Source organism: Salvia hispanica, chromosome 3 (assembly GCF_023119035.1).
Source record: "Salvia hispanica cultivar TCC Black 2014 chromosome 3, UniMelb_Shisp_WGS_1.0, whole genome shotgun sequence".
Taxonomy (NCBI): Eukaryota; Viridiplantae; Streptophyta; class Magnoliopsida; order Lamiales; family Lamiaceae; genus Salvia; species Salvia hispanica.
In genome coordinates this window covers 35,823,249-35,845,182 of record NC_062967.1, presented here as the reverse complement: position 1 = coordinate 35,845,182, position 21,934 = coordinate 35,823,249, and the positions used below count along the sequence as shown (strand labels likewise).

Sequence of the window (21,934 nt, the reverse complement as noted above, 5' to 3'; positions counted from 1 at the left end):
TTGGGCTTGATTCACTTGGATTTTAAATGATTTTAGAGGGTAGTTTTACTTGGTTTTGATCATATATTGTGTACTCTGAGACATGGTTATAGCTACTTCTCTATTATGTTGGTATTTTGACCATTTTGTGAAGATTGTGTAGAAAAATGTACAAAATATGTGGATGTGCAGCAGCTTTAGTCCGAGACAGTTATTCTGGAGATTTTGAAGTCCGATTCACCTATAATGCATACCATTCTCTTCGTCTTCGAAAGAGCTTCGCGTGGATATCTTAAACATCTCAATCGGAATTCGGTAGAAGAAGTTATGGCCGTTTTACCAAGACTGCGCAGAGCAGTGACATACCTGGCGACCCGCCAGGTTCGCATGCAAATGAACCTGGCGACCCGCCAGCAAAAGACAAGAAAAATGCCGTAAGCAGCTGGCGACTCGCCAGCTTCGACGCACACCCAACCTGGCGATCCGCCAGCTTCGTCCAACAGTTTATTTTGGGCCCAAAGTCAACCCTAGGTATATATATGCCTAGGAAACGCCTCCAAACACAACTTACACGCCTCTTACCTCAAAAATACCACTTTTTCACCTACGAAAAAGAGAAGAACGAGCAGAGGACGAGTATTCATCGCAAGATTGAAGACGAGGCCTCCAATCCGCCCAATCAAATTCTAGGATCGTTTCTACTTTTAGTTTTATTCTTGTTCAAACAATGTTTTTGAATATTTATTTGAATATTTCTTTGATTTTTGTGATGAACATGAGTAGCTAAATTCTTCGTAGGGTTCTACGGGGGAGATACAATGATTCTTATGTTTAATTGATTTCCTTTTTATATGTTTTGGCTCATGTGGTTATTTTGACTTCTCTTGTGCTTATACATTTATTTAATTGATCACCTTATAAATGCATGTGAATTTTACTACAATACTCGGGAGATGAGTAGTTTAATTTGAAAGAAGAGAAGTTGACGTCTTTGCCAATATAATTGACAGATTTGAGTCTTTGAATGAAGTTAAGTATCTTAGGAGCTTTTAGGAGTTGTTACCTTAGTTCTAGGAAGGACACTTCGGTTCTAGGTAGCAATCTACAAATTATATGCTTTGAGAAAAGATATAGTTTTAGCTTAGTGATAGCTTAATAACCCTTGAGACCCTTTGTTGGCATAGTTAAGAAGTTAGTTGAGCATAGGATAGTTGTTATCGACCCCGTAGGATTCTACTCTTCCCATCCTTGTTCTACATCCGTTTTCTTATTTGCTTTTAGTTCTCTAGTTGTTTTTAATTGTTATTACCTTGCTTTTAAGTAGATTTAGAAAACCACTTTCCGATTCATCTAGATAGTAGTTGAGGTTGGTTCATGGTAATTAGGTTGACATTGATTGTCTTTGTGGATACGATACTCTTTGCTTATTATTTGCTACATTAGCCCCGTACACTTGCGGGTATACTTGTGTTAAAAATAAGTTGAGTCAGGGCTTAGGATTGTATTCGATTAGGTTGGATTTTTTATAGGTCTTGTATTGAATTGAAAAAAAAATGCGAAAAAAAATGTGTTAGAGCTCAATTTAACCAATGAACCCAAATTTCCTGATGGGTAGACGTCGTGCTGAACTAAGTAGGTCTGTTCTAGTTAATACTCCCTTCGTCCCACTTTAGGAGTCCCGGTTAAGTTCGGCACGAGTATTAAGAAATATAAAGAAAAGTTGGTGAAAAAAGATAGTGGAATGTGGGTCATAATACCATTTATGGAATATTCTAACCGGGACTCCTAAAATGGGACACCTAAAAATTGTAAACTGAGACTCCTAAAGTGGGACGGAGGGAGTATTAGAGACCATCCCAAAATTAACAAATTAAAAAAAAAAAAAGAATTGCTGAGGTGGAAGAAGTGCTAAGTAATTAAACATACATATAATATATTTTTAAAATTTTCTATTTGCTATCTATATATATATATATATATATATATATATATACACTAGTGATCAATTGCTAACTCATCATTTAATTGCTAACTACAACTAATTTAAGGTCATAGGATTTTAGAAAACGTGTGGTCTACAATTTGCCACGTGTAATTTTCGTTTTTATTAATAAAATAAAAAAAGATAAAAAAAATGTCAAATTAGGGTTTTAGATGAAAATGTCAATATAATGTTTCGGAAATATCAACACAATGCTTTGAGAATGTCAACACGATGTTTTAAGAATATTAACCCATTGCTTATATTGACATTCTACATGTATTATATTGACATATTTTATATAGTATGTTGACATTTCTGCTTTACGAAAAAAAATTGAAATTTTTTTATTTTTTTTTCAAATTTTGACGTCGGAACATATGCATATATGATATCGTTGGAATCCTTATAAAATTATCTTTAATTTGATATATGTTATATGAATTTAAAGTTTTGGGATTTCTTTTAAAAGTTAGTTATAACTAAACATGTAGTTAATTGACATTAATACCCCTATTGATATTTTATGAAATTAATCCTATGGCTTTATTGACGTTTTTTGTTGATCGTATTGATATTTCTTGGTTGATGATCTAGGCCCTTAATTTGAATATCTAATGGCTATTATTTAGTTGTAGTTAGCAATTAGGTATTGAGTTAGCAATATAACACTCACATGCTGGTATAACTTTAGAAATTAAAAATTCATTAGTGGATACCGAATTCTTGAAGCAAGCAAATAGACTACTAACATCTACTAAACATAAAGAGAAAAGTCATCAATATCTTTAAATTTTTTATCTGCCATATATAAACGTACAACTTGAAGTTTATTCATCAAAAAGAGAAAGTCACTAATATATTTAAATTTTTAATAGTTGATACCAAATCTAAGAAGCAAGCAAATGGACTAATTAGCATCTTTTAGTATTATAGTTATAACTCTTTAATTTACTTAGTAAAAAATGCCGAATAGTAACAGTATAATTTTTCTATAAGTCATAGTATTATAGTAATATTATGGAATCCAGTGGCGTATCCACTAAGGAAGGGGATACAACTGTGCCCTCAAAATGAAAGATTATCATTATATATTGTATTAATAACCAAGTTAGTTCCTTGGCCCAGCGGTGGAATCTTCCTTTACCAAGTTGGGAGCCCGAGTTCGATTCCCATTCAGTTCAGAATTTCAGTCCTTTTTTCTTGTTACTCCATTTTAGTTTCCTTCATTTTTTCCGTATTTTTCTCTTTCAGTTTTAAGTCTTTTATGTAACTATTTTAGCAATCTAATAAAAGATTATGCATTTATTTTATTTCTTTTCAAATTAGGTAATTCTCTTGAAAAGTATTTTAACTATTTTTAATGAATTTCATTTTCTCTTCTAATGCGTCTTATTTTGTACTACATATATTTCTATTTTAAATTCATCTTATACATTTTATGCATTTATATTTTTTTAAAATTTCTTATCTTATAAAGCATTATGCATTTAGTTATTTTCTAATGAATTTTAATATTAACTTTTTGTTTTAATTTATTCTATTGTATTTTATTTGTTTTATTTTCTATTTTTTTAAATATTTGAAACATTGCTCAAATAGCCAAATGATGATTTATTGGTAAAATAACCCAAAAAAAGATAAATTATTAAAAGATAACACACTATAAATGCTAAAACAATTTATCTATAATATATAAATATAAGAAAATAACGAATGTCATTTAAGTAGTAGTAACACTAATTTAAAAATAATTCACATCTATATACAAAAGTATAATCTTAATTGAAAATAAAAATAAAAATTTTGAGAGAACAAATTAAAAAGAAGAAAAAGGATCGGATATTGAAGATTTAAATCGCTATAATTATTTATTGTACCCCAAACCGAAATTCCTGGGTACGCCACTGATTGAATCTTATCTTCCTCTAGAATAAAGATACAGTGCAGACTTTGTTGCTTGAAATTAATTACTCATGTAACATACTTTTAATTTGGCAACAAGTTTTAGTACCTTACTCTTGGCATCTACTACAATATTTTATGGAGTTGTATTATTTTAGAAATTGTATAACATATTTAATGCAGATTTATAATTTATCTCACTTGATGTTTACTCATCGTAAAGACTAAAGAGATAGTAGGTCATTAATATCTTAAAAAATTTTATTTCCCATATCCGTACAGCTTTATAAATTTAAAAATTTCATTAGTAGATACCAAATCTTAAGAAGCATGGAAAATGACTAATTAACTTCTTTTGGTATTATATAAAACTTTACTTTTTAATGTTAACATCTTTTAGTATTATAAGTATTATAATACTAAAAATCCGAATTGTTATGCAACCAAAAAATCCTTATGCAACCAAAAAATATCCCAGGATTGGATCAAGTGGCTTTCTCTTAGATTATTGGATTCATTTTTCTTGTGCAAGGGATTCATTCACATACTCTCAGAATTGTAAATCCTTAGTTTTCGAGGAAGTCAATAAACAGGAGTGGTATGATTTGTATGAAAATGAAGATTAATTGATAGTAGTAGTATATATTGTCATTGTGAACGAGATGGATTTACTATGTTAAGTGATGCTGGTGAGGTGTGTGTATTTAATGAATTACTACTAAAGAGCTTGCTTTTACAATTGATTTGCCTATTTTACAATATTATTTATTGTGAACTGACTATATCCTTTTTAATGCACTTCTTTAGTTTTCTCTTTGATTCAGTTTTCATTGAGTTAGAAACGTAAAACTAAATTTTAATATAAAATAGTATTCTTTCGTCTCATCATAGATATCACACTTTTCATTTTAATTTGTCCCACAAAAGATGTCATATTTCTTCTTTTGGAAAAAGTTCTCTCTTACATCAATTATAAAATTATATTTTCTCTCACCACTTAACACACAAAATAACATCTCCTAAAATCATGGGCCATCTCCTAAGTGTGAAATCTATTATGAGACGGAGGGAGTACAAAACTAAATCACGAAGGTTATTTATAGATATAACAAAGGTCAATGTAATTCAGTTTTTAAGTCATTTAAAAATATGACATAAAATAATTTAAAAATAATCTCAAATCTGAATTTTATCAAATGACCTAATAACTAACTAACTAATAATGACATATAACATGCATTTTTATTAACCATAAGTTGGCAAAAGTTTGATACATGATAATTGATAGTAATAAATAAAGTGTATTGAAATTGGTTGGTAAGCTCTATTTTGATGGATTTTATGAGTTGCATATATGGAGTATTTTTTCAAAAAAAATTTCAGAGAATCCAAAATGATTGTGGACTTTGACCTACAGTATCAGTCACACACTTTAATAGAGTGGGCTCTGCTGGACCAGCCAAGCTGCATAAAAATTATTTTTTATGTACTTTTCAATTTTTCATTAGATATTCTAAGTTTGAAATGATTATATTTGGAGGATTAAACTAATCATAAGATTTTATACATTCATTTGTGGTCCAAATATATTATCATACTATAATTTTAGAATTACACAAAATAGTATTGTTATTATAAAATACTATATAGTAGTATTATAATTTTTTCAAGAATATACTTAAAAGTTAAAAATATGTTCAAATTAAATAAAATTGTGGATCGTATTTGGACCGATCTTGGGATTAGGACTGTATTCAATTAGGTTTGGATTTTGATGGGTCTGGTATTGAATTTAAAAAAATGTGTTAGAGGTCAATTTAATCAATGCATCCACATTTTTTGATGGATCGTGCGGAACTAAGTAGGTCTGTCCCAATTAATATTAGAGATCCCAAACTTAGCAAATAAAAGTTGCTGAGGTAAAAGAAGTGCCAAGTAATTAAACGTACAGAGACTATATTTTTTAAATTTTTTATTTGCTATATATATACTAGTACAACTTTAGAAATTAAAAATTCATTAGTGGACCTTGAAGCAAGCGAATAGACTGATTAACATCTACCAAACATAGAGAGAAAAGCCATTAATATCTTTAAATTTTTTATTTGCCATATATATATGTGCAACTTGAAGTTTATTCATCATAAAGAGAAAAGTCTTAATATCTTTAAACCTTTAATTTAACTTCATAAATAAAAATATCATTAGTTGATACCAAATCTAAGAAGCAAGCAAATGGGCTAACTAGCATCTTTTAGTATTATACTCCCTCCGTCCCAATAAATATGAAACATTTGATTTTCGGCACAAGATTTTATGCAGTGTTGTTTTGTAAGTTGATGAAGAGAGAGTAAAGTAGGAGAGAGGGAAAAGTAGAGAGAGTGATATTTCCATTTTAGAAAACGTTTCATTTTTAATGGGACAACTCAAAATGAAAAACGTTGCATTTCTAAGGGGACAGAGGGAGTAGTTATTACTCTTTAATTTACTTAGTCGACAATGCCGAAAAATAATATTTTTTTCAATAAAGTCATACAAAGTATTTATTACTTTATTGAATCCTTGTCTTCCACACTAGATAAAGGTGCAGACTTTCTTGCTTGAAATTAATTAATTACTCACGTAACATACTTTTAATTTGCAACAATTTTAGCACCTTGCTCTTGGCATCCACTACAATCTTTTAGAGCAGTACTTTCTATGTTTGTTAGTCCAGTTTTGTTATTTCGGTTCGTCCGCGAAATGTTGTCCATTTTATTTTTTACTATTTTTAGTAAATGAACTCCACTTTCAATTAACTCATTTCACTCACATTTTATTATAAAAATAATATATAAATATGAGACCCACATTCCGCTAACTAATTTTTAAACTCATTTTTCTTCACATTTTAAAAATCCGTGCAAAGTTAAACTTGGACAATATTTTGTGGATTGAGAGAGTATTATTTTAGAAATTGTATTCCATATTTAATACTTACCAATCCATATAGCTTGGGATCTGCTTAAGTTACTTCCGAACTTTTTTAAAACTGTTACATTTGTACTCTATATTTAGAAAAAGAGTCATTAAAAATTTCAAATTACTTTTTACTGGATTACATTGTCATTGTGTGTGTAAACTATGCTTTTCCTTACTTCTAAAACAAAACACAGCAAAGAAATGTTTTTAATGATATGCATTATTTATAATTTTTAATTTCCCCACAGAATTTCCATAATATTTTATTCAAGTTGCATTTTAGAAGTACATAAGGCAAAACAATAAGTTGGAAATTAAAAAATATAGAATATTATCAAAATTATAAATTCTTATATCTGCGCATGGAAACTTTTATAAATTATAAAGCTTATTTAAATAAAAAAAATTGTCATATATCCTTCTACATTATATCGAATACCATTGGTCATTAAATTCAAAAGAAATTATGTTGAAGTGTTACACGAAAAATAGATAAATAAAATAAAAATTAAGTTTTCGGTGCTAGGAACCGACATGAACCGACATGTTTGCCTAAGGAAATTAAAAGGAATTTGATGCAAGAATAACCTTTTTATTTAGATAATAACTAAAGCTGAAATAAATTATATGGAAGTGTGTCAGTTTAAAATTTTAAGTCACTAAAGGAAAAAAGAAACGGAGATGAAGGTAAGGGAATAAAGGAAAAAGGAGTTAGGGAATTAAGGGATGGACGATGTCGTTCTTGGTGCACAACGTCCTCAGTGTGGAGGCACGTCAGAGGATCCATCCCGCTTAAAGGTGATTAGTAGTAGTTCTCATCTATCCGCGTGATGACTTGAACCTCTGACTTTAAAATTCCATATTGTTTTTAGTTAAATTAATCCACACCACAAAACATAGAATAAGATTTAAAGACAGTGAGTGTAGTGATATTAGATTGATATACTTGGCCGACTAACCAAGTCCAGTATATACTTTACATGATTTTGTGAAAGTAGCACGCATCATTATTCCATCTAAAACATGAATCATATTATATATATAGGGGTGTGATCAATTGAGATTTTTTATGCTAATCGAGAAATGAGATGCAATATCAGCCACTCATTTTTATTAAATGAGTGGTTCAGATTTTTCCATATGGAAAATATCTTTAGATTAATTAATTATGAAAGGGCAGAATGGTAATATCATGATAAATTTTATTCAATAAATATTTTTTTTAATTTTTTTATCAATTTTTTTAAAAAATTTTAAATTATTTTTTATTTTTTTTTATTTTTTTTAATTTTTATAAATTTTTTTTTAAAATTTTTTATTTTTTATTTTTCAACTACATATACAATTCATGTCAACTACACACATATAATGTCAACTATGTGTACAATCCATGTCAACCACACACACAATTCATGTCAACTACACACATATAATGTCAACTACACATACAATTCATGTTAACTACACAATATAATGTCAACTACATGTACAATTCATGTCAAATAGTATTTATTGAATAAAGTTGTTGACATTTGATGTGTAGTTGACATGAATTGTATATGTAAATTTGAAAAAAAAAATTAAAAAAAATAAAAAATAAAAAAAAGCGAAAAAAATTAAAAAAAATTAAAAAAAAAATTTCAAAAAAATAAATTAAAAAAATTAATAAAATTACAATTATGCCCCTCTGTTGACATAAACTACATGTTGTTGACATTTCACAAATATTCTGGATGAGTGGCTGAGATTGCATCTCAATTGTATATATATATACTCCTTCCGTCCATGATTAAGAGTCTCATTTCTAAATGGCGCGAGTTTTAAGAAATGTTAAGAAAAGTGGATGAAAGAAAGTTAGTGGAATAGGGGTCCCACTAGTATATATTAGTTTTAAATGATATGTGAGTGGAATGAGTTAGTTGAATGTGGGGTTTCTTTACCATTTATGATAATTATGAACCGGGACTCTTATTCGCGGACGGGCCAAAATAGAAAAACGGGACTCTTATTCGTGGACGGAGGGAGTATATATTAGAAGTTGTTGGCATGTCTTAGCACATTTTCTCCTCACTCACATTCAATTGCATAAATGCATACACATTTAATTGCATTACCGAAGAGGGAAAATATTCACAAGCATTTCCGCATTTCGTCGACTTCTCTTGCCTTAGGTTGGTATTTTTGAGTTGATCTCTTTTACTCGAAGTTGTTGTTCATCTTTTAACACCATCTCTCTCCTTTTTTTTTTGAATCACAGTTGGTATGGAGGGTGATTGGCATTTCAGTCATGATCATCCGTTAACTTCCTTTGTAGTTTGTAGTAAATGATAAGGAAGTGGATGAGACTGATAACTTTCATTCTTGCAAAATTTGTGGTTTGCCAATTCTATCTGCTCCTTCCTACACTTGCATCTTTGTTGCTTGTGATTTTTTTCTGCACGAATCATGTGCTCACAAATTCCACCAAAAATTTATCCATCCCAATCATAGGCCGGGAAATAAAGACCACACGCTTCGTCTCAAAGAAGGAAGTCCCAATTTCACATTCAAATGTGAGGATTGCAATTTTGAAATGCATCCTCTAGTTGCAGTGGATGGTGTTGAGATCAAAACCAAACACAAGAGCCATCCACCTCACCCGCTTGTGGCTCTTTGTAGAAAGATTTTGTCTACATGCGATGGCTGTGGTGGGGAACATGGTGGTTTCTTCTTCTCGTGCCAACTCTGTAATTTCTGGATTCATCAAAACTGCACCATACTACCTACCGCTCTCAAACTCTTCTCTAATCCTGAACCTTACCTTCTCGCTTATTCTATTCCTACCCAAATCCGAAAAATTGAGTGCATAGTTTGCCATCAACCCTTGCTTCATTCCCATAATGCCATCTATTTTTGCCCACCAACTCTGAGATTTTCTCATGTCAGATGTGGACTCGAGAATAATCAATCCGGTACGTCAAAATAGTATATAACTCATTCAGTCAACTTCATATACTAATATTACTATCTATTAACTTTGTATTCATTCATTGTAGCAACAAGACTAAAGTTGATCCAACTTCCAGACGACGAGTTGGACACATTTCCAAGTTTGGAGTTCCGTGCATACTCGCAACCTGATGAGGGTCCTAGTGATGAAGATGTGAAGCTTGCATTGAGAATTTTCACAAACATCCTTTGATCCTAGTTGGTGATGAGGAAGATGACCAAAATTATAATTATAAAAAACTAATGTGTGATATATGCATACAGACCATTCCTATTCCATCTCAATTTTACAGATGCTCTCAACAAACTGGAGGCTGCTCTTTCCTTGCACATAAATGCTGTTCAGAAATTCTCCCTACTATCAAGTTTGGGATTCCATATGATGAGACCAGCGATCTATTATTAAAGGCACGACCATCTCCGTGCCCGAACAAATGGTTCTTCAATTCAATATTTTTCTGTTTTTTCTGCTCTCTTCCTTGCAATGGACCTTGCTATACTTCTTTTTTGAATTTCAACATCCTTTACATGATGTCCCCTTGATGACTATCTGTCGTGCATGGCTGCTCCAAGCATTATAAAGCACAGCTCACACAGCCAACACCTTCTCTTTCGCACTGCACGCCATTCGCGGGCCTCCTCCATCAGTTGTTGTTCCCGCGGCTCCACCCTACTTGATGTCTATAGGTGCACTACCTGCGATTTCTACATTCATATGAGGTGCGCCTTGCTACCAAAAAGGGTTCAGTTTCATAAATTTGATCAACATCCTCTGCATTTGATCACTAACGGTACTAGTAATAGTATTGGTAGAGATCACGACATCTTTGAGGTGTGTGAGGAAGGTATAGAGTGCAAGTATTGGTTCTACCGATGTGCTAAATGTGACTACTCTTTCCACATAAACTGCATTCCCTCGCTCGGCTATTTGTCCAAAGTCAAGTTCGGAGGCAAGTTTAGTATTGCTTCTCACTCTCATACTCTCACTCTTACGCGGATGCTTACTTACAGAAGAAATGAGAAGTGTGGGTATTGCCACAAAATCATCCCGGGATTGGTGGATCAAGCGGCTTTCTCATGTTCACAATGCGAATATTGGATTCATTTTTCTTGTGCGAGGGATTCACTCTCATCCTCTTATGATTTCCAGATCCATGGTTTTCGGGGAACTCGATGTACAGTCGATATATGATATTTTAAGTATGTTTCAATTTGAGTAATCTTTTGTCTTGTATATATGAGTGAATAAAATAATCCTTTCTTCACAAAGCTTTTTAACGGGGCATTCGGTTGTAACTTGTAAGTTGTAACTGTGGAGGAGATGTTACTGCGTTTTAGTAGTTGTATGCTATTGTTTGATGTTATTACGTACCATTGTTAATTCTTTGTCATCGAATACAAATATTACTTAGAGCATCTCCACCGGCGGACGTCACGGTCGGACGTCGTGGAAGTCCGACCAGACGTCCGCCATTGTGAAGGTTTAGGTCGGACACGGACGTCCCGTGAGGACGTCGGATATCCTCGGATATCTTCGTGACGTCCGACCGGACGTCCGCCATTGTGGCGTCAGTCGGACGTCACGGTCGGACGTCCGAGTTAAAATTTAATTTTTGTTTTTAAAAAAAAAACTCTATAAATACGGCTCGTTGAACTTCATTTCATTCACACACCACTTGTGTTGACAAGTTTTTCTCTCTAATCTACAAGTTTCATTTCTACTATAAATGAAGTACAATAGGAACTCCCCCACCACGAGCGGATCAAACACACCCACGTTTCCCGCCGGAACGGAGGGAAACTTTAATGCGGGGATGAATCCCCAAATGGCGGGGATGAATCCCCAAATGGCAGGGATGGCGGGGATGGCGGGGATTACTCCCCAAATGTTCTACAATATGTACAACCGGATGAGTCAGATAGGTGGGATGATGCCTGGGGCCTAGGCGATGGGGAGTATGACGCCAAATATGGCAGGGATGGGTGGGACGATGCAGCACAGGAGCCCTCAAACACCTAGGGAATCTGTCTATCGCCCATATATAGATTTGTTGTCCGATGATTCCCCTTGTACTATTCCAGAGACTCAGTACGCCTGCATCGAGACTTTCTCTTTTGAGGAGTTGGAGCTATCGCCGATCCGTGAGACTCCCGATGAGGCGGAGCCTGCTGCAAGGGGCAGCGGCAAAGGCAAGGGCAAGGCCAGGGGCGGGGGTAGGGGCAAGGGCAACGGGAAAGCCCCGACTCTTCCTCGCAAACGGGGGCAGAGGAGGAGGAGGGTGAGGAGGAGCGGGGGAAGAGGTCGATCTGGATCGTGTGGGAAAACGTCGGGCTTGCGAAGTCCTGGGCGAACCAGTATATTGACCGATAGTGGCATCGCATTAGTGACGCCTACCTCACACACAAACCGGCTGGGGCGAAGCCTCGCAGTCCCGAGCAATGCCGGAAACAGTGGGATCGGTTGAGGCCTAAGCTCAGTCGTTTTGTCGGCCTCTACCAAAACAACCTGCGCATGGCAACCAGCGGCATGTCTGAGGAGGATGTGAAGAACCGGGTCTTGTCCCAGTACCCCGACAAAGAATTGAAGTTCAAAGAGTTTGACCAATGGGAGGCCTTTCTCGTAGTCAGGGGTTCGCAAAAGTTTTGTGCGGGTGTCGACTCGGGTTGGAAGCGGACGAAGATCAACTCTTCCGGTGAGTACAGCAGCAGTGCTGGTTCGCACGAGCTCCCCGAAGCCGAGGAAGTGTCCCCGCTACCACGATCAGACTCTCGCCGTCGTCGTCGCCCGATGGGGCAAAAGGTTGCGCAGCGGATGGCGAGGGGAAGCGGCAGCCGCAGCGGGTCCTTCAAGGTCAAATCGGAGGCCCCTGTAGCCCCAGATGAGTACTATCGTCTCGCCCGCGCGCAGCTAACGAAGACCCTGAGTCATAACATGCATAGGTGGTATAGCACGCACGATCCTGCGTACAAAAGGATGTGCAAGGATGTGATCGACGCATGTCGGCGCTATTTAGGAATGCCACCCATTGATGATTATGGCGTCGAGATTGTGGGGGGGGCATCGGAGGCGGCAGCGGTACGGGCGACGGGGATGAGGATGAGGATGAGGAGGAGTGAGAGCCGAGGGTTGTATTTCTCGACTTTTTATGATTTTTTTTTAATTATGTATTTTTTTTAAGTATTGTGTAATTTTTTTTAAATGAAGTATTCGAATTTTTCCGTATTCCGTGTCGATATTTTAATTCCGTAAATTTTAATTCCATAAATTGAGTAATTGTGAATTTATTTTATTGCGGGAAGTCCTAGTGGAAGTCCTACATTGTGCAGTGGGATGGGAAGTCCTAGTGGAAGTCCTAGTGACGTGGCAGGAGGTTTTTGTGGGAAGTTCTAGTGGGAAGTCCGCCACCGGAGATGCTCTTAGAGCATCCACAATAGGGCGGCGGATCCCGACGGACTAGCACTAGGACTAGCCAAAAAAACCTCCTGCCATGTCACTAGGACTAGCGCCACATCACTAGGACATCTCACTGCACAATAGTGGACAAGCATTAGGACATCCCAACAAACAAAATCACAATTTCACAAATCCGGACTTAAAATTTTGACACGAATACGGGGGAAATGCAACCATTTTATATAAATTAAAAAAAGTACAATTCAACAAAAAAAACAACGATTTCCACAAATTACATTATAAATATCAATGTGCACTCTTCCACGCCCATGACTCTTCAATTATATCCTGCTGAAGTCGAATATGAGCTTCTTGTTGGCGCATGTCGGCAAATGCACGGACCCGATCGGCATCCTCGTGAGGTATCCCATTAGTACATTGGCGGTGGCCACGCCGTGGCTTGGACCGGTATCCCCACAACTCTTTAATTATATCATGTTGGAGTCGAAATAGTCGTCATACTACCTGTCACACCTCAACCCTTATGACATATGTACTTACTATAAATAAATTTTAAATATTAAATAAATTAACCCACGCTTCAAGTACATAAAACGCACATATTATATCATTTCGAAAATCAACATTTATCAAGTACATATTTCAAAACATTCTAAACCGTAGTGGACCCTCTCACCACTCTATATACTACACATTTATCTACATGCAAAAATGATGAGGAGGAGAAGGTTGCCAAAACGCGTCAGCCGCCGACCCTTATAATAACTGTAACTGACATCAACCAACGCATCATTGATATCTTATTCCGGAAAAATATTAGTGGTTTATATGAGCCACAACTCAGTGCATATAAACCTTACCTTTAATTTCACACACAAATATCAAACACATTCTTTCATCAAAATATATCACCGGAAGTAATAAATATCATAAACAATTTTAATATTCATATGCATATGCCTCTCTGTTCTTTTTATTATTCTGTGACATATCAAGCCTGGTATCTGCTCGGGATTTTCATTGTAAACGACCCGAAGGTCCCTTTTCATTATTTGACCTTTCCACGAAGGCCTCACTTTGCATATTTTCTTTGACCCGTAGAACCCAGGGCAAGACTGTCACATATCCTCTTTAATCCAACGATTCAAGATATTCTAATGCCATATAAAAAACATATTAATTGCACCACTCACATATTCATTGCACCAATCACATATCCATATCACATTTCACCATCAATCTCAAATAACACATAACCATTTCAAGCTCACATCATATAATTCAAATATTCTCTCCAATTTAACACATAACAATCAATCACATAAAATATGTAAAATTAAAAGTGTGATTTATACACACTGATTATAACAGATATTTTTACCGAACTCATGATTCTGACTCCTAATTTAAAAGCTCCGATCCTTTCTTCTATTTGTATTTCCTCCCTCTATTTTTCATCTAAGTTTTTCCCCATGTTGGTTGGTGATCCTTTGATCCTAGTTGGTGATCAGGCAGAGCATCAGAATTATAATTGCAAACTAGTGTGTGATATATGCATACAAACCATTACCATTCCCTCTCCATTTTACAGATGCTCTCAACAAACTGACAGCTGCTCTTTCCTTGCCCATAATGTGTGTGCAGATCTTCTCCCCCTTCTCAAGTTTGCATTTACCACTAGAATTCAAGACATGAGGGCGCAACCATGTCCGGACCCGGCCAAATGGTTCTTCAAAGGAATATTTTACTGTTTGTTGTTGTCTTCCTTGCAATGGACTTTGCTACTACCTTGGTTTTCCTAGGTCTGTTGGTATTCCCTTGATGGTTGATCTGTCGTGCATGGCTGCACCAAGCATTGTAAAGCACAGCTCACACAGCCAACACCTTCTCTTCCGCACCTCCCGTCGTTCGCTAGCCTCCCCCATTAGTTGTTGCTCCCGCAGCTCCATTGCTTTTGATGTCTATAAGTGCACTATCTGCAATTTCTACATTCATATAAGGTGCTCCGTACTACCTAAAAAGACTAATTTCCATAAATTCGATCAACATCCTCTGGATTTGATCACTACCAATACTAGTAATAGTACTGGTATAAAGTGCAAGTATTGGTTTTACCACTGTGCTAAATGTGACTACTCTTTCCACGTAAATTGCATTCCCTCACTTGGCTATTTATCCAAAGTCAAGTTCGGAGGCAAAAGTAGCATGCCTTGTTGTTGGAAGGAAGATTCCCACAAATCAAGAATTGATCTCCTACAATCAAGGATTGATATTGTAATTAGTATTTTATTTTAATACCTTGTATAAAATATTAGGTTAGCATGATTAGAGCTTACCATATATGTCGGATGGTCTCCTAGCCTATAAAGAGGCGTGTAAATCTTCTCCAAAGATAAACCTAATATGATGAATATCATTCCAGAAACCAAATAGTCTTTTAACATGGCTTCAGAGCAGGCAAAAAATTAGGCTCAGAAACATCATCATCGCCCTACCAATCTCAACCAAAAGAACCAAAATCAAGTGAGAAAACCGACCCAAAATGGATGGCGAAAAACCAAGCACAGAATCATCATATAGCAAGATAAGATCGAGTAAGAGTGTAACAGTTGCATTCAAACTCAACGGAAAGAATTACCCGCTGTGGTCACGACTGATGAAGGTCGCAATCGGGAGTAGGGGAGGCTACTCCCACATCACCGGGAAACCAGAACCACCACTGCCGGGGAGCAAGAAGTACAAAGAATGGGAGGAGACAGATCTGATTGTCTTCTCCTGGATCGTGGACAACATCGAAATGGACATTATCGCCGACTTTTCCCACCATCAATCATCGAAAGCCATATGGGACAGCCTTGCCATCACGTACGAAAGCGAGGCAGATCTCTACCTCTTGTATGAACTGGAGGAAAAACCAGGGACGATTAAACAAGGAGACATGGATCTGGAGACTTACTATCGGCAAATTCACGGACTATGGATTAATGTCGATCGGTGCCAAAAACAGCCAATTGACTGCTGTGATAAAGGGGTCAGCCAATATCGGACCCATTCCAATACCAAAAGGCTGCTCAAGTTCCTGTCGGGACTTAATGGAGAGTACGAGAGCATCAAACGGGACATCCTCAAGGAGGTTCCGATTCCCTCAGTGGAGACCGCCTACAGCTTGGTCAAGAAGGAGGCGGCAAGGAGGAAGATCATGCCACCAACACCCTCGAGCCCGGCCGTCGACGGTCACGGCAGTGCCGACTCTTCATCGGGAGGAATTGGGCATGGTTTCGCAGTGCAAGGGCAGCGGCAGCCTCAGCGAAGCGGAACCCCACGATCAACAGCCACTCACCGCCCGGGAAACAAGCCGGCGGACAAGTCAAAATTGTGGTGTTCCCACTGTGGGATGCAAAAGCACACACGAGAGACGTGTTTTCAGCTTCTTGGATACCCGGAGTGGTGGGAGGAACGACAAACAGCCAAAGCCAAGATGGTGGTCGGAATCCCCACCGGAAATGAGGCTGCAAATTCCCGACAACCGCCCACTGGAGGGGGAAATCGGGAGATGGCGAATGGACGGGGAAGGCAGGGGAGTGCAGCGCCGGAAGTTTCCGGCGGAGGCGGGAGCGGCGGCGGAGTCGTCGGAGCGGGACACTTCGCGGAGAGGACAGATCTGAGGGGAGGCGGCGCTCAAATGAGTGGAGGTAAAGGGTTGGGAACTCACGTTCCTAATCCTAAATTTACTTTGGATTATTTGCAATCTGACCCCCCAGGAAACCTTTTATTACGCCAGAAACCCCACCTCTTGCATATGAGCCCTTTAATTTCACATAATTCAAATGATATATCCCATTTTGTTGATTATTGTGAAAACCCCCCTGATACTTCCAAAATTGAGCAGAATAGTCCTCTGATCCTTAAAAATCGTTTCGAGCCTTTAAATATTTCCGCTGCATATACTGTAAAGGGTTATGAAAATGACAAGAAAGGATGGATTTTTGACTGTGGAGCTACAGATACCATGACACCCAATAAAGATGATTTTGTTAGTTTTAGTGATATTACTAAGACCTATATTCAGACTGCAAGTGGGGAACTTATTACTGTGGCCGGGGCTGGAACTATTGAAATATCCCCAACATTGAGATTGTCTAATTGTCTTTATGTTCCAACGTTATCTCAGAGATTGATGTCTATAAGTCATGTGACGAAAGAATTGAATTGTACTCTGCTGATGCATCCCGACTTTTGTATTCTGCAGGATATTCGGACGAGGAGGATACTTGGGCGTGGCACTGAGAACCAAGGACTCTACTACGTGGATGAGATAGCTCAACAAGGCAGTGCGATGTTGGCTCACGGATCCACAAAACGGGAAATTTGGCTCTGGCACCAACGACTAGGACACCCTTCCCCTGGTTATTTCAATTTATTGTTTCCTAAACTTTCTATCCCGAATGATTTTTCTTGTGAGACTTGTGTTTTGGCCAAGAGCCACAGACAATCGTTTAAATCTACAAATACTCGTATGGATTCTATTTTTTCCCTTGTTCATGCTGATGTGTGGGGTCCTGCACCTGTTGTGGGTGGGAACGGCTTTAGATATTTTGTGATATTTGTAGATGATTGCTCTCGAATGACATGGGTATATTTTTGAAACATAAATCAGAGGTATTTGATAAGTTTATCCTTTTCTTCACTCTAGTCCAAACCCAATACCAAACCACCATAAAAACCTTACGATCTGATAATGGAAGAGAATTTGTGAACCAAAAAATGATAGACTTTTTTACAGAAAAAGGCCTTCTTCATCAGACCACTTGCCCATATACACCTGAACAAAACGGGGTGGCCGAAAGAAAAAATAGGACCATCCTTGAAATGACCCGAGCCTTGATAATTGAATCCAAAGTTCCAAGCTCATTCTGGCCAGAAGCTATTGCCACCTCCATCTATCTTATAAACAGACTACCTACAAAAATCCTAAACAAAAAAACCCCTCTCGATACCTTATCCAAATTCACCAAAATCCCTAACCATCTCAACCTTCAACCCAAGGTCTTTGGATGTACTGTGTATGTCCATATCCCGAAACATGAACGATCTAAGTTTTCACCTTGTGCTACCAAATGTGTCTTTGTGGGGTATGGGCTAAACCAAAAGGGATATAGATGCTATGACCCGATCACCAGAAAAATAACAACCACAATGAACTGCAATTTTTTGGAAACTGAATTCTACTACCACACCCACCTTAGTAGTCAGGGGGAGAGTGAATCAGGCCAAACTGAGGACTATCTAAGTTGGTTTGTGTCTCGGCCAAATTTCCCCAATGAGGACTCAACAGAACCAATTAGCACTACCGCCGAGCATGTCACTTCCACAGCAGAGTCGCCTCAACCGCCCCTAAGTATTCCTCCTCAACCGGTATCCGAGGTAATTCCTGATGACCCTGCAGAAGTTATTATTCTTACTGATCCTGTTGTCACAGAGACTACTGCAATAGATGAAAGTACGGGTCGGTATCTCCTTCCTTTTAGGAGCACTCGAGGAGTTCCACCGAAACGATACTCCCCAGAGAAGATCGGAAAGAAAAGTCAATATGGAGTAGCCAATTTCGTGAAGGGGAACTTGACCAAGATGGCAAAAGCTTTTGAGGCTGCCCTCTATGAGGAAGAGGAAATTCCTTACACTGCTGAGGAAGCTTGGAAAGTCAAACACTGGAGAGATGCAATGTTAGTCGAGATGGATGCCCTCTTGAAGAATAAAACTTGGGAAGTCAGCAAACTACCCAAAGGAGCTACAACAGTGGGATGTAGATGGGTGTTCACCATCAAAAGGAGACCCGATGGATCGATTGATCGTTACAAGGCCAGATTGGTAGCAAAAGGGTATACCCAAACTTATGGTGTCGACTATGCTGAAACTTTTTCACCTGTCGCCAAGATCAATACAGTAAGGGTACTATTCTCAATTGCAGCTAATAGGGACTGGCCATTACATCAGTTTGATGTAACCAATGCCTTCTTACATGGAGAATTGACTAAGCCCGTTTATATGGAGCCTCCACCGGGATTTACTGGAGACTTTCAGAATGGAGATGTATGTAAACTGAAGAAGACATTATATGGTCTGAAACAATCTCCCAGAGCTTGGTTTGGGAGGTTCACTGAAGTGATGAAGAAATATGAGTATCGTCAGAGCAATTCAGATCACACTCTCTTTCTCAAGAAAAGGAATGGTAAGATAACATGTCTTATTATTTATGTAGATGATATGATCATTACTGGGGATGACGAGGAGGAGATCAGCCGTTTGAGACAGAATCTGTTCAAGGAATTTGAAATGAAAGATCTAGGGTCACTAAAGTACTTCTTGGGGATAGAGGTACTGAGATCAAAGCAGGGGATTTTTATTAACCAAAGGAAGTACGTACTTGACATACTTGCAGAAACTGGGATGATAGATTGCAAACCAGCAGACACTCCGATGGTTCAAAATCACGGATTGCAGATCCGTGAAGGAGCTAAACGTGCCGATCGAGGAAGATACCAACGATTAGTGGGAAAACTGATTTATCTATCTCATACTAGGCCAGACCTTGCCTATGCCGTGGGAGTAGTAAGTCAGTTCATGCATGCACCTCAAGAAGATCATTGGGAGGCAGTCTTGAGAATAGTGAGATACTTGAAGGGAACAGTAGGACATGGAGTCTTATTCAAGAAACATGGGCATTTGGAGATACATGGGTACACTGATGCAGATTGGGCAGGAAACCCGAATGACAGAAAGTCCACAGCAGGATACTTTACCTTTGTAGGAGGCAATCTAGTAACGTGGAGAAGTAAGAAGCAGAAAGTGGTAGCACTTTCAAGTGCTGAAGCAGAATTTCGAGGGATAAAGAGTGGACTGACAGAAATATTGTGGCTTAAGAGACTCATGACAGAGCTGGATCTCAAATCACCTCAGCCGTGTCGACTTTTGTGTGATAATAAAGCAGCTATCAGCATCTCGGAGAACCCAGTGCAACATGATCGAACCAAGCATGTGGAGGTCGATCGACATTTCATAAAGGATACACTTGAGGCAAAAATCGTGGAGTTACCCTATGTCAAGTCAGAAGATCAATTGGCAGACATCTTGACAAAGGCCGTGAATTCTCAATCTTTTCGACAAGTATTGGACAAGTTAAGCATCGGCAACCCCGTTACTTAACTTGAGGGGGAGTGTTGGAAGGAAGATTCCCACAAATCAAGAATTGATCTCCTGCAATCAAGGATTGATATTGTAATTAGTATTTTATTTTAATACCTTGTATAGAATATTAGGTTAGCATGATTAGAGCTTACCATATATGTCGGATGGTCTCCTAGCCTATAAAGAGGCGTGTAATTCTTCTCCAAAGATTAACCTAATATGATGAATATCATTCCAGAAACCAAATAGTCTTTTAACATAGGTAATAAATATAACAAAATAAAATACGTAAAGTAGTAGAGATTTTATAAAGTAGTACTGCTACTATTTTAAGAGTTTATTTTGGTAATAAGAACTAACAGCATCCGCAGCGGTAAAGAGTCGCTGCTCGTCCGTCCGTGCCGCTGAGCACCGGCTCATCCGTCCGCTGATGGAGCTCGTCCGTCTATGCCAGCGGCACGCGCTGCTCTTAGTCCGTGCCGCTGAGCAGCACACGTGGCGTCGCCTTATTTGCCAACAGCATAGCCGTTGGCTAATTTAAATTTTTTTGTTTAAAAAATGCGAAATTAATTAAAAAAAATGTTTTTAAATAAAAAAAATATTTTCCCACTTCCCAAAAAAATATATCCGTTTTCTCCCCACTTTTAATTTACTTTTCAATTTTTTTCCCCCAAAATTCACATTTTCATCTATAAATACCCCCCACTTCAATACAAAAAAATCACATTCTCATCTATTCTATCATCATCAACATTCTCTCATCTTTTTTCCCCATACTCTCTCATCTAAATTCCCATCACACTACCGGCTCCGGCAATCACCCCTCCGGCAATCGCAGTTGGAACCACGATTGGTTCGACTCCGAGGCCGGATTTAGTCCGAAAACGCAATTTACGGCCCCTCCTCAAACCCAAGGTTCGCAAGCTCCGGGTGGCTACCGTCCTTACCCGGTGCACGACCTAAACGCCTCCGAGTTCGGGTGGGCACCCGAACCCGGATCGGGATGGAGCAGACAGCTCTACTCCTACTCCTACTCCTACTTCTGTTCCTACTCCTACTCCTCCTGTTCGTGGCACCCGCACCCCATACACTCCGGGTGAGATGATGGCGATGTTCAAAGCCTACTTGGCAGTCTCCGAAGATCCGGACGTCGGCACGAACCAAACCGAGGATACGTATTGGTGGCGCATCACTTGCCTCTACAATGAAACCCGGTCGGGGGGAACCATCTATCGCAATGATAGTATGGTGCACAATTGCCTCTTCAGATGCAACGAGACAATCGGTAAGTTCCAAGGGTATTACCTCCAGGAAAAGCGGTCGGCGGCGAGCGGCACGAGGGAGCTCGACATCATCACTGCCGCCTTGGCGACCTACCAACGCATGGAGTTCAAAGCGTTCAAGTACCTCGATTGTTGGCAGGAGGGGCGCCTACATCCGAAGTATATGGGCGGCATAGTAGCATCCTTCTCCAGCTCCTCTAGCAAACGGTCGAGGTTGGTAGGCCTATCCGACGGCGC

The 21,934-nt window shown here is 38.0% G+C and overlaps 1 protein-coding gene across 2 annotated transcripts; it reads left to right on the top strand.

Annotated features, from left to right (window-relative positions):
• The first annotated feature begins 8,896 nt into the window (after nt 1–8,896).
• LOC125216839 lies at nt 8,897–11,126 on the top strand. 2 transcript variants are annotated; one of them, XR_007175463.1, is made up of 3 exons: nt 8,897–8,997; nt 9,084–9,777; nt 9,862–11,126. XR_007175463.1 is itself a non-coding variant. In XM_048118616.1 (2 exons), the coding sequence occupies exons 1-2, from the start codon at nt 9,399–9,401 to the stop codon at nt 10,005–10,007; spliced, it is 525 nt and encodes a 174-aa protein (XP_047974573.1). In that variant the 5' UTR covers nt 9,147–9,398; the 3' UTR covers nt 10,008–11,126. The 2 variants fall into 2 exon arrangements, 1 of the variants encoding a protein (XP_047974573.1); XM_048118616.1 differs by lacking the exon at nt 8,897–8,997 and having other exon boundaries at nt 9,147–9,777.
• The last annotated feature ends 10,808 nt before the right edge of the window (nt 11,127–21,934 follow it).

Excerpts from the sequence above, each read along its gene's own strand:
- LOC125216839 (XM_048118616.1), top strand. The coding sequence starts at position 9,399 with ATGCATCCTCTAGTTGCAGTGGATGGTGTTGAGATCAAAACCAAACAC. Across the intron at positions 9,778-9,861 it reads ACTCGAGAATAATCAATCCG|CAACAAGACTAAAGTTGATC; the intron begins GTACGTCAAAAT and ends CATTCATTGTAG.